The 13,560-nt window shown below is 39.7% G+C and overlaps 1 protein-coding gene across 3 annotated transcripts in view; it reads right to left on the minus strand.

Annotated features, from left to right (window-relative positions):
• Positions 1-2,753: 2,753 nt before the first annotated feature.
• CLIP2 (CAP-Gly domain containing linker protein 2) overlaps positions 2,754-13,560 on the minus strand; it is a 172,954-nt gene continuing 162,147 nt past the window's right edge. For all 3 annotated transcript variants that reach the window (XM_040336701.1, XM_040336703.1, XM_040336702.1), the window contains 5 exons: positions 13,189-13,345; positions 11,361-11,520; positions 9,150-9,335; positions 6,493-6,555; positions 2,754-3,749 (listed from right to left, as the gene is read on the minus strand). In XM_040336701.1, the coding sequence (XP_040192635.1) occupies positions 3,738-3,749; positions 6,493-6,555; positions 9,150-9,335; positions 11,361-11,520; positions 13,189-13,345 (578 nt within the window). In that variant the 3' untranslated portion in view covers positions 2,754-3,737. The remainder of the gene's footprint in view (positions 3,750-6,492; positions 6,556-9,149; positions 9,336-11,360; positions 11,521-13,188; positions 13,346-13,560) is intronic.

Raw genomic sequence — 13,560 nt, forward strand, 5'->3', positions numbered from 1 at the left:
TCATACCAATTGTCTAAAACAGTGTTTCTCAACTTGTATTCAGTCCAGTCTTCTTCTTTAGTTTCTCTCTCTCATTTAGCTAATGTGACCCTGGTGCTGAAGAAGTGGAGCAGGGGAGGGGCAAACAAGGATGCTGTGCAAGTGCCCAACATTCTCCTTATCAACCGATGATGTCATTGGTTGTTGGGACACTGGCGGTAGAAGGTTGTAATGGTGCACAATGAAAACTTGCGGCTTTATGTAACTAATAAGCAGGCTTGATCCGACCACTGGCTTGTATACAATTTTTGGGCAATTCCTAGGCATTTTATCAAGTCACCCCTGAAGAAACCTGAAGGCACCCCAGGGTGCCTAGACACTCTGGTTGAAGAAGGCTGGTCTAAAACACCAAACTACATAAAAAAAAAATAAGCAAACGAATATTCATTGGAGGACTGTGGGGGCTTACTATGCCTTTCGGTAGCAATATATTGCCTAGCAGCCCTCCAAGGAGCCAAACTATAAAATAAAATAAAAATAAAAAAAAAGGTCCCACTTTGACTTTATTAAAATGTATGTGATAATGATTATTTATTTTTTTTATTCTGCCATTTTGTTCAAAATTAAGGTTCACTTATCACTGGTGACTATTTTGATGTTTATGTGTTAGTATCATGTTCTTAAATATTTGATTTCTTGAACATATTGTACTTCTTACAGTAATTACATTTAACCAACCAATCAGGAAATTATTAGCTAGAATGAGTCATATGACATCTAGTGGTTAATTTCAGTTAGTGCATTAGCTGCTAGTAGGACGAATAGCTTGAGAAAACCATTTATTGTTGACGTGTACTTCTAGTGAGGCTACCCATAAGGCCCTGTACACACGATCAGTCCAAACTGATGAAAACGGACTGAAGTTCAGTTTCATCGGTTCACCGATGAAGCAGATTAATGGTCTGATGTGTGTACACACCATCAGTTTAAAAACCGATCGAGTCCAACGCAGTGTTGTAAAACACGACGACGTGCTGAAAAAAACTAAGTTCAATGCTTCCAAGCATGCGTCGACTTGATTCTGAGCATGCGCGGGTTTTGAACTGATGCTTTTGCGTACTAACCATCGGTTTTGACCGATCGGTCAGGCGTCCATCAGTCAGATTTTAAAGCAAGTTCTAAAACTTTGGTCTGAAGGACAAAAGTCCGATGGGCCATACACACGGTAGGTTTGGACTGATGAAACTGAACTTCAGTCCGTTTTCATCAGTTTGGACTGATCGTGTGTACAAGGCCTAAGTGTTCTAGAGTGACTGTTAAGCCCCATACATACTATTAGATTTTCTTCAGATTTTTGTCTTCAGATTTGCCAAAACCATGTAGTGGAAGGACCTTCACAGCATTTTTCGGGTTCTGAAAAAAAACAAAAAAAAAATTTGAACATGCTCTATTCTTTAACAACGTTTTAAACAATGTCGTTTTTCAGGTTGTAAAAAATGATCGTGTGTGGGCTTTAACGACGTAAAAAACCCGCGCATGCTCAGAAGAAAGTTATGAGATGGGAGCGATCGTTCTGGTAAAACTACCGTTCATAATGGAGTAAGCACATTCATCACGCTGTAACAGACAGAAAAGCGCAAATCGTCTTTTACAAACACAAAATCAGCAAAAGCAGCCCCAAGGGTGGCGTCATCCGTGTGGAACTTCCCCTTTATAGTGCCGTCGTACGTGTTGTACGTCACCGCACTTTGCTAGAGCATTTTTTTTCCACCATTGTGTGTAGGCAACATCGTTGTGATGATGCAGTTGAAAAAAAACGTTGTCTAGAGGCTGAAAAACTTCGCGTGTACGTGGCATTCAGGTTTGACCTCATATTATATGGTTTTGGTAAATCTGAAGACAAACATCTGCAGAAAATCTAATAGTGTGTATGGGGCTTTAGTCCTCTGTGTTGTGACTCCAAGATTAGCACACACAAAAAATGGATTCCTGTGTCATTGTAGGAAGACTGACTTCAATGTTCATATTAGGGGTTACTATAATGCAACAAAATACATTTGTGTGGACAGTGTACTTGTGTTCACCATAAAGAAGTCACCCTATGTGTTCCCGATAATAGGCATAACCTATCTTGGCAGTGACATCTGTTTACCACATGATTCTAATACAATCAATATAACTGCTTTCTGACAAATATTAAAGCGGGGTTTCCACTACATTTTGCATTTTTTAAAAGTATGTTCGTCCATTACTCGTTGTGGCTGTATACATAGTGTCACTTACTATGTCTAAATGACCTCCCGTTCCGTAGATCCTCATCAAAGAACACTTTATATTTTGTTGTTCCGATGGATGTCATTTTGCTTGTGGGCATAATGAATCCGACAAGCATTTACTTCCTGGATTTCTGGATCGACGAATAGTCCTGCAGCGCCGCGCCGTCAACCAATTGAGTTTCACAGGGGAGGCGCACGGCATCATCTGACTACATTTCCCTGGAGCATTAGCGACTAGAGCCAAGGGATCTGACGTCAGGATCCTCGGTGGATAGGAAGGCAGATTTCGCAGGACCGCAAAGCAGCAGGCATTTCAAGGTGGGTAAAAATTATTATTTTTTTTTTAGGTGTAATCTACATTTTTAAGCAAAAATTTTTTTTTGATGGAACCTCCACTTTAAATGACTAAATAAAAGGATGTCACTAGTCCCTTAATTAAAGAAGAACATAATAAGATCTTTCACAATTACAGGTAATGTAAAATAACGCACATCTTGCTGTGTTAAGATAAATAAGGAATTACATTTATTTAAAAAGGCATATCTTACATATTCATGTTTTAAACCCTTAAGTTTATCTAACATAAAATTTTCTTGGTCAAAAGTATTTTTTTTCATACCATAACATACAATGTTAAAAAAAATAATAACACAAAGTACCTTACAGTCTTTCAATGATTATTCAGCCATATTTAGTACTATTAGGCAAAAGTCCATTAGAGTACAACTGAGTTAATTGCACATATTCATCCAGATGCTTAGGAATTAACTTGACTTTACCATACAGTGGGGAGCATTTTGTAGATTATAATTCAACGATGGCCATAATAACAATAAAATAAGAATCTAACAGTAAAAAAAAAATTAAATGTAGCTGCTTATTACGTTAACATTGGTTTGCACTATGACATTATGCATGATCATGAATTACTGCCCTTGTTTTAAAGCGGTGCCATTCCAGAGTATACTTCCAGTGGCATAGGAGCATAGCTGAACTCCCACTATGGTGAAGAGGACAAATACATATGTACTGAGTGAATATAACCTTGTTGTGTTTATTACATTCATCCTCTGCAACACTTTATTGGTTATAGTCAGTCTGAAGATAGAGAAATTATTAGTGCTTCAATTACAAATCTATTAGCGTTCCCATACAGTTTATAGAATGTCATCTATCAACAATCAAAATAATTTTGGTGGTAGTGTAACTTTGGAACTGGCCAACTAAAGGTTTTCTTCAAAAAATTGAAAGCCCAATCCACAATTCTGTACGAGGAGAAATGGTTCCTGGACTCCCAGCCAACTTCTTGCAAATGGCGGTTGTGAACTAATGATTGTCCTGGTGGAATCTAACTTCAAAAATGAACACTGTCCACTTTTATTCACACATGAAAAATGCATACAAAGTCTTTGTGATATGCCAGTCCCAATTAAGAAAGCATATTGTTCATACTGAGAAGGATGGTATACTTTGCTGGGGATATCAATGGTTTTCCTGCAACAGAAAAAGAAGTAGATAAGTGCTTAGAAGTAGTACAGTGTACATATGGCAGGCACTATAAAATCCCAAATCCTTTATGATCATTGATAGACTAGGATGCATTAAGCCTTATCCTTGTGATTGCTATCATAAGTAATAATGCTGACAATGCAAAAGTGTTATTTGAATAGTCATCAAAATCTTAAACTGCATTGCAGAAGGGAGATGTCTTGTGCCTGTGTATGTAATGGCAAGCAACGGAATCCAGAAGGGGAATCTGAAATGCTAAATATCACAAACTGGATCTTTTCATAGTTTTCATTTCATTTATAAAAAAATTCTGTCAAAATTGCCTAGAGTAGATTGGTTGCTGGCCAAAGATAGTATCTGTGGCACCTCGTACCTCAGAGTGTAGTCACAGATGAGGTAGCTGAGAACCCTGTCAATTGAATAACCCATATCACATCAGATTTAAGCAAGAACTTAAGAAGGTGATCAGGGGTCTGCAAGTGTAAGCCCACCAGAGCAGGGAAGTCTAGTCTTTAATATGTATTTGTTTTTTTTATAAAGAAACAATATATTGCTGGTGATGGTAGCTGGAGATGAGTAAATATAGGGACATGCAGAAGATACCTTCAAATTTGGCAATAGTTTGTGATTTCCAAGGATGATTCCAGAATACTAGTTTTCCTAACTGTTCCCCTAAATCAAGATCTCTCTTTTGAACTGAAGTAGAACTATATGCAAACTTGTTTTTTTGAATTTTGGATAGAGTAACTAAAGTAGTCACTTTAAGAGTGTCCGGGCATCGGACACACAGCAGTCTATAGGAAGCTTCCCAGCTTGCAATTAGCTGATTGCAAGCTGGGAAGCTGATTGTCCCGTGTTCAGGGAGTATTCTGTCAGGATCACTTAGTGCCCCTGTTCCTCATTCCAACATCTGGGTTTTGGCTATGGCATTGCTTGTGACAGTGAGTGATACGTGTGTTGTTCCTGATCAAGCTCAATGTCTGTCTGCCCTGCTTTGCTAGTTTGGATTTCCCTGTGTATGTCTTTGGACCGGATTATTGGACTATTCCTTGAACTCAGCCTGCCTTTTTACCCAGACTGTCATAGAACCATGTTATCTGTCTGCTAACTGCAAGTATCTATTTGCTTTAATCAGTTTGCATCTGCCCTGGCGTGGTGGCCAGGCACTATAGCAGTGTGTATAAGTCCTGGGGGCAACCGAGTAGCGGTAGGCTTGCTTGCCTTATGGGAAGGGGGGCTGCTATAGGTAAAGCACACAGTAACCAGCTATAGTGTCTGACCACCTGCATTGGGGTAGACGTGACACTCTCTCAATATGGCACTGTGAATGGCAGAAAGGATTGCAACAGCTGAAGAGTGGACCTGCAGTTCTCTGTTTTTGCTGTTGGCATGTCTCTCTCTCGCTCTCTCTCTCTCTCTCATGATGTGGCATGCATACTGCTCAGGTTAAAAAAAAAAACTGAGCCTATTCTGCTGTAGATCAAGAGTGTGTGATGCACAGAGAACTGGAGTGAGGTGTGTACACTGCACATAGTGCAAAAGTCAAGAGTAATACATGCACAGGGTGCCTTACCAAGCAAAAATTACTCTCTCATTCTATTACAATCCCCCGACCCCTCTAACAAAACCACCTCCAGCAAAATACATTTCCTACTTCCTTAATTCCTGAATTTTACTTAACAGCCTTTGTCCTGTGGTGCTGGGGCTGTATACTCTGTCCTGTGGAGCTGGGACTGTATACTCTGTCCTGTGGAGCTGGGGCTGTATACTCTGTCCTGTGGAGCTAGGGCTGTATACTCTGTCCTGTGGAGCTGGGGCTGTATACTCTGTCCTGTGGTGCTGGGGCTGTATACTCTGTTCTGTGGAGCTAGGGCTGTATACTCTATCCTGTGGAGCTGTGGCTGTATACTCTGTCCTGTAATGCTGAGCTAAATACTCCTGACACTACGGGTGGAAGCTAGTGGAATACAGGGGACAGAGTGGGTGGATCATATAAGGGGTGGGGCTTGTGAGAAGTGGAAGGAGTCAAGAACGAGGGGCCCCCCATCCTAAAACTTCACCAACCACCAATGCTGTCAAGTTACTCCTCCTGGGCCCTCCTGGGCTGGCTAATCAAGATGAAAGCCACAGAAGAAGACTGGGGCAAAGAGGTTGGCACCAAGGAGAAAGCTTGCAGGCGCTACACTGGAAGGAAAGTAAGTAGCCACTAACCTCTCCAAATTTAGGAGATCCCTGAAAACTAATTTATTCAGGGAAGCCTATCCCACACCCACCTAACTGTGCCCAAGCCCCCCCCCCCATCAAATCATTCTCTGCAGCTATTACCTTTTGTACCCCCTCCCTTTAGAATGTAAGCTGTACGAGCAGTGTCCTCCTGTACCTTCTGTATTGAACTGTACTTCAATTGTACTGTCCCCCCTCTACATTGTAAAGCGCTGCATAAACTGTTGGCGCTATATAAATCGTGTATAATACTAATAATAGTAATAATAAGTATGGCAAAGTAAGGGTTTGTCTCAACTTATTTACATTAACTGTGAGGTCACTGTTCTGTGTCCACAGCCTAAACCACTACCTAAGTAGTATTATTAGGCCATAACAATTATACAACATAATTGCACTTTAGACTCATTATCCTGTAGCATTATATCCATCACTGGGGTGAAGTGAGCATCATATCTTCCTCAAATGTGAATTTGAAAGTCCCGTACATTCAAGTACAACATACCTCCTGTTTATGTGCTTTATCCTGCTGATGGATACCATTGGCAGACCCTGAGTTTCCAGTCATCTGTGAGACAAAAATATGCAGAAATAGTGCAGTTAGTTATCAATTTTGTAAACCTGAAAATCCTGTTAGAGTTTGGCAATACGATCTAGCAAGCTTGACAGAAGGTCCATCTGGTGGGCACTCCCTTTTATATGCTCTGTGATAAAATGTTTAAGACCCAGGGTCAGTAGGGAAGTGTACCTTCACCTTAACCCTACATTCACACCTATTCGCTTTTTTGTGCGTTATACATTTTTTAGAAATGCACTACAGTCCATTTAACATGGTTTCCTGTGGTACACGTTCACATCTATGCGTTTTTCAGCCGATGTGTATATGGAAAGGGTCGGGAGCCTCTGTGTCCACAGCGGATTGCGTGTTGCTTGTAATAGACTTCAATGGAGTCACACCAGAAACGCCACCCCCCTTTGACGTCATTGACCAGTGCACGCTGGCCTGCCAACATCACAGGGGGACGGAGCCACCAGGTGAAGTTGCTGGAAGAGCCTGCCCCATAGCTATTTTAGAAATGTCACACAGCAGGACAGGCAGTCTGTGGGAGCGTTCGCGGCGAGCAGAGTTTTTTTCCCCGTTTTATGGGTCTGACGGTCGTGTTGTCGTCATAATTGATGATGGATCTACATTGGGGGACATTGTTTTTTTTTTTTTTTTTAATAAAGGAATTGTCAAAAACCCAGGCAGTAGGGGGAATCTGCACCAAGCATAGTGATTAGGGTGTGCCCAGGCACACCTGGTTCCCTCCCCAGTGCACACCTGGTTCCCCCCCAGCGCACATCTATGTACAGTATATGTCCATAAATATAAGAATATTATTTATTCATTTTTTTTTTTTTTTTTTATTTCTCTTTAGCATTGTTGAGGTTACAATACTTAAATTGATTCTGTAACACTACCAATTTTAAAAAGCAATTAACTAAAGTACAAATTGCCAGCTTTGCTTGAGAAAAAAATGTCCTGAGATACAGCACCATGTATAGTCATGTAAATGTGGACTCACTGCAGAGGGTTTGAGCCATCTACTTTTTTTTTTTAATATAGATTTTTATTAAATAGTTTGCAATGTTTCATTCAAAAAGCCCATAGTCTAGATCGCCTTGATCCCATATATAACAACATTAGTGAAGCTTGACAAGGACAATCCTTTCTAATATTTTGAAGATCAATATAAATATATCTTATCACCTGTTCAACAGAAACAACTATAATTAAGTAACCATCATTTCACTTGGGCAAGAATCTACCCAAAAGCAAAACAAAACAGACAATAAAAAGAATGAAGAAAAATAGGAATGGACATAGATAAAAAGGGGGGGTCTACTTTTCTTTTGCCCTAGTCATTCTATCCCTTCTACTGATGCAGTTGTCTATCCCATCTCAGCCTCTTTCTGTCCTGTGCTTGGTCTCGAAGTTTCACTAACAATGCAATTGATTTAGTAAAAGGGCAGAGCATGTTCACTTTGCAAATTCAATTTGTATTTAGTGAATGAAGGGAAGTGAAAATTACCTTTGCAAAGAATACCCATTTTTGTTAACACGCGATTGGATGACTAAAGTCACCTTATGTATTAAGCTAAATGAAAATTCACCTTGCAAATTAAACATTCTTTACTCCTTTAGTAAATTGACCCCAAATAATATGAAAGGATGATTTAAAGCAACATTTTCAGATAATTACAGGATTATAGGATAGGCTGTCAAAGCAGAGTTCCGCCTGGGATTTTTTTTTTAAAGTCAGCAGCTACAAATACTGTAGCTGCTGAATTTTAATATATGGACACTTGCCTGTCCAGGGAGCCCACCATGTCAGCACCCAAAGCCGCTCTTTTCGGATTAACTCAAGGGTTCTGCCGACGCCATTCCTGGTAAGCAAAACAGGCAGTGAAGACTTTTGGCTTCACTCCTGGTCACTTGCTGTCTTCTGGGACCTGTGTGTCTCCCAGAAGACAACAGGGGGGAAGGAGGAGGGGTCGGACATAGCAAATAACTGGATTTGACAGGTATCTGCTCCCCCGAAAGGTGCCAAATGTGGGGGGGGGGTGCGGAATCCGATCAGCGGAAGTTGCATTTCTGGGTGGAACTCCGCTTTAAGCAGAGCTTGTGATACTATGATGAGGCAAGAAGATGAATGTGGTGACCAGTGCCAGGACAAGGCCATCTAGTGCCCAGGGTGAAGATGTCAATGTGTGCTCCCAAACCCTTGATGTGGGTGCCCCTGAACATCTTCTGCATCTGGGATCTATGATATTAGCACTATAGTGCCAATTCTTCCTGTCTGACAGTTGAAGGTGAACAAAGTTAAATGCAGACAATGGACCTCACCACTTAAGACATTAACTGCCCCTTTGCTTGGGAATCTCCTGCTAGGTAGGGAAACTTCCAGGCAGCAGGGCAGGTTAGTAAAGGATGGAAGGGGTGAGGCCGTGTTCTCAGCTTGGTTAAATGTACTCTATGGGCTGCTGCCTTGTGCCCCCCCCTCTACATACAGAGACACTCTGCCGAGGGCAGCTGCCCTTCCTAATGCCCCCCCCCACCCCCTCACCCTACTGTCACAGTCCTGGTGGTGACATAAGAGCACAGTTATTTAGAAACTTTACCTGAGATTTTTCAGTGCTGCTTCTCATGGCCTCCATTAGTTTCTCCACTTGATGACCCTGGTCTAGAGCTATTCGAAGTGCATCTTCTGTGCTAACCAAACAGTGTTGTAACCTCAGAACTTCTGATTCCGTGGATGGGTCTATTAATGAGTATCTCCTCTGATCCTTTCCTGATTTCTCTTTATCCTAATAAACAGAAAAAAAAAGTTTATTTTGTGAAATTGCACGTAAAGGCATTGAAACATCAAATAAGTCATGTATTCTACAGCTAGAATTGTACTGGTATTTTTAGTTGATGCTGCCCAATGTACTGCGATCAAATGCACCATAAACAAGCATTTGGACAGAAGCTTATTTATTATTTCTCTATAAATCCCGTGGATTAACAGTAAGAATAATTATCAGATGAACAAAACAGAAAACAAATAAAATACATATTAGGATGTAGGATGATTGTTCTAAATACATCTGTGACACAAGTAAAAGTGAATGGGATAATAAATAAAGAATGGTACAAAAGAAAAATAGGGGTGTTGCATTTCTGGTATATCTGTGCAATAGGTACAAGAAGATACTGTACATGTTGATCTCTCCAGAAATCTTTGGAGATAATCTGTGCTCTCTGCCTATGCTGTGCTACTTATTTTTTATTATTATTATTATTACACAGGACTTACTGTATATAGTGCCAAAAGTTTGTGTAGTGCTATAGCATTTAGCATTGTTCCCAGCTTTCTCTGTCAACTACAAAACACCTCTTTCCTATATTATGGAGAAGAGAAGAGGGAGTGTACTGTAGTCATTTGCTAGGGAGACACTGCTACTCCTCCATAGATACAGTGCAGTCAGCAAGCATTGCTCCCCAATGACTGGAAGTTGTACTGGCAGGAACACAGGTGAAAATAAAGGGAAAACAAGGGGGAGAGATTGGAAACTGCGGCGTGCCAAACCATTTTCTAGTCGATTCCAGCAATCAAAGGCCAGTGATTTCAGCCAACTCATGCAAAGGATTCCACGAGATCATGGAGGAGCCATTTTTGACGACGCATATGCAAAATGCCCTTTTTGCTCCCCAAGATCCAGAAAATCTTTTTGACAATTTGCTCGCCCAGACGCTTCCAGTCAGGAACCAGGGTTGAGGCACTTCTCATCTGTCTGGGCGAATCACTGCCAAGACTCCTGCATGGTGTCAACTATCAGATTCAGTTACTTTTGGACCTTCACGTGTCCGGCCTCCCAAAATTGCATAACTCCCACAAACATCCCAAAGGCCCTGTTTCGGTCCATAGTCTCACTTTAGGAACCAGCTGCCTTTATCTCATTACCATCCTCAGGAAGTTATCAGGCTTTTACTCAACCCTATTTTTGGTGTAGAAAAAAATAGGAGAATAGTACCCAATTATAGATCTAAAGAGATGAAACCACTTTATTCACCTAGAGGGCTTCAAGATAGAGTCATCACAAGCAATTATACAGACAGTGCACCCGGGAGACCGGATGTTGTCAATAGACCTCCAGCATGCCTATCTACACAATTCTCAATTCAGGAATATCTGAGGTTTGCAGTGTGGTTATTTAGGTTATTTAGAGGTATGCTGCTGTGAAGACACCAGGAAAATGGATAATTGTTTCAATACCTACCCAAATTTTCCTTTCCTGGTGCCGATCCATGGCAACATACACTCCTACCCTCAGTATTAGATATTCACTGAGAATGCTAGGGGCCTACTTGTCTTTTCTTTTATTCTATTCACTGGTCCTGAGGGAGGAGTTAGAACTGAAGCTCTATCAGGAGTACACTACCATGGATAGGCACCAGGAAAGGAGGAAAATTACAGTAAGTATTGATATCATTTTCCATTTTTATGTTGTCCACATGTTTCAACCCGAAACAAACCACTTATTTTGATTTTCATGTTAGAGCATTGACATTTTTATTGGTGTGGACATTGTTCAGTTGCTTTCAACTCATTTTTTATTGAACTGACAAGGAAATTACTAAACTTTCTGGAATTTCTTTATATTATTTTCAAGGGACACAGATGGTAGAATGCAAAAAATGTTTTTCATAAAAATATAGTGGAAAGAAAGTCAAAGAAAACAGAAATGCACACTATGTGCAAATTAAAAAAATACAATTAGAAATTGTGAATTAATGTAAATAAATCAAAAATTTGTGGATGCAACTTTTAGAAAGTTTTTAATACTCACGAAAGCTGTTAATTTGTCTCTAAGTACATTGATTTCTTCTTTTAATTTTTGCTCTTTTGATCTCCAATCTGCCTTATGGACCTCCCGACTTAGGTCCTTCTCAGGTCCGGGTGAGTGCCGAGTGGCTTCAAGTAATAAAGCTCTCAGTTCATTTAGACTTCTACAGTACGACAGGAAATACGATAAAGTGAAAAAAGTGCAAAAATGTACCGTAATTATTTTAGTCTTACCTGGAATTAATAAAGCATATACAATATTGTGTAAATGCATTTCCAATGTAGTAATATAAATAAATGACAAGGTATGATATAATATATATCGCAAAATCTGTCATTATTAAACACTGTAGCTGTCTATATATTTTTTTAAATTAAACTAGCATTTCCCAAATGTTATATAATCTAACAAAAATGGCAGGAAATGTCCTAAATGTCTGGTTTTTTTCACAGATGTTTGGGGTTTATGAGAAAAACTGCACCATGAAATAGTATGCCCACTGTTTTTGCACAAGTCATTGGCAGAATATAGTTGGGGTGTGCTTCATTATTAAGCATATTGGAAGCATCTGCTTCTTATGATATCAATGGTCATAATAATAAGCAAAACATATGACTGGATTCTGGTTTTCTCCAAGGGTATAGTGATTATTTAAGTGTTGGGAAATTAGAAATGCATGTTAACCATTTTATTGTAGATGTGCAGAGATAGCAGAGACTGCTGACTATTCCTAAATTATTTTGGGACATGTTGAAAAAGTTTCCAAAATGTTCAGTCCCTAAACTGTAAAAGTAAAAGAAGTTACATTAACAAGTAGAAACAATTTTTTTTTTTTCATAAATGCCCCCCACAGTTTGCAACTAGTGTATAGAAAACCATTTATAGTATAGGCTCATAAGACTAAACCTATGCAAGCTCCTAAGTCACAGCCTGCTTACAGGTTTTACAGAAAATATGTCAAAATTGTATTCATTGAAAAAAGTACCAGGTATGCTTTTTCTATAGATATTCCTTTGAATCCTAAGCCTTGCCTCCTGGGCATCTTGGAGGATGTAGTGCAGGCTGCATTTCTTCGAGAGGCAGCTGGTAGGGCTCTGTTTCAGGCCTGTAAGCTTATCCTAATGCAATGGATCTCCCAGTCAGGGCCGCCTTTAATATTGACTGGACCCGAGGGCAAACATTTTCTTGGCCCCCCTTACATGCAATTTCGCTCTCCACCTGCTCTGAGACATACAATAAATAACAGCTAGACTCAAAATCAGTTTTACAGCTGCCCCTTTTGCACTGCCTTAAAAACGCTCCTGCTCCCAGACCATATCAACAATGCAGATGTGGGTTGACCACACTAAGATATGAAAAACTGATTTACAATAAGGTCCAATAAGGTCCAAGGCTATCAAAAGTACTTACTGTCTGTTTTGGGTTACAGCTAAGCTTAGGGGCACAAATGAAGCTAGGACTAAAGCCTACTTTATTCTACTGTTCATAATGTTATATAGTTCACGTGAGGCGAAATCCTCACCACTATACATGTCAATGTCAGGATTATGTTACGTATGTGACCGTTCTTTGACATTGCATTGTATGAAATCTCTGGAATGTTCTGGTATTTCTTTTTCTGTATGGTTTGTTGATCTCTATTCTCATTTTCTATTTCAGTGACAGTAGCCAACAGGACAAATAGAGGGGTGAATCTCCTCAGGGGGCGACAGACAGAAAAAATAACTTGTTTATAACTCTTCCCCACTTAACACAAAGCTAAAAATAAAAGTTTTGGGTATGCATACATTTTAGGATCTCATAAACTCCTAATTCATTTATTGTCACTTACCTTTCTTTTTTTAACAAGTCTTGGCTGATTATGACAAACTGGCCTGACGCGTCATGAGATTTCCTAGAAAAAGCTTCTAGTTCCACTTCTAGCTTCTTATTGTCCTTCACTAATGAATCCACCTTCTTGTCTCCTGATTTACATTTATTCTCAAGTGCTGTTGATCACAGTAATTACAGATATTATAAATAGAATATTTCTGTAATATCTTAATAATCTTAAAGGCATTCACGAAATAGTAAAGAATGTTTACTTAGCTAATTGAATAAAGTGAAACCTGTGCTCACTTTAAAAACTTAACCATGTACAAAAGAATTAACAAATGAATTACACTTGTTATGTCACTGTGTGTTGTGCACCTTGGTAGACTAT

The sequence above is a fragment of the Rana temporaria genome, chromosome 2, assembly GCF_905171775.1.
Source record: "Rana temporaria chromosome 2, aRanTem1.1, whole genome shotgun sequence".
NCBI classification, from domain to species: domain Eukaryota; kingdom Metazoa; phylum Chordata; class Amphibia; order Anura; family Ranidae; genus Rana; species Rana temporaria.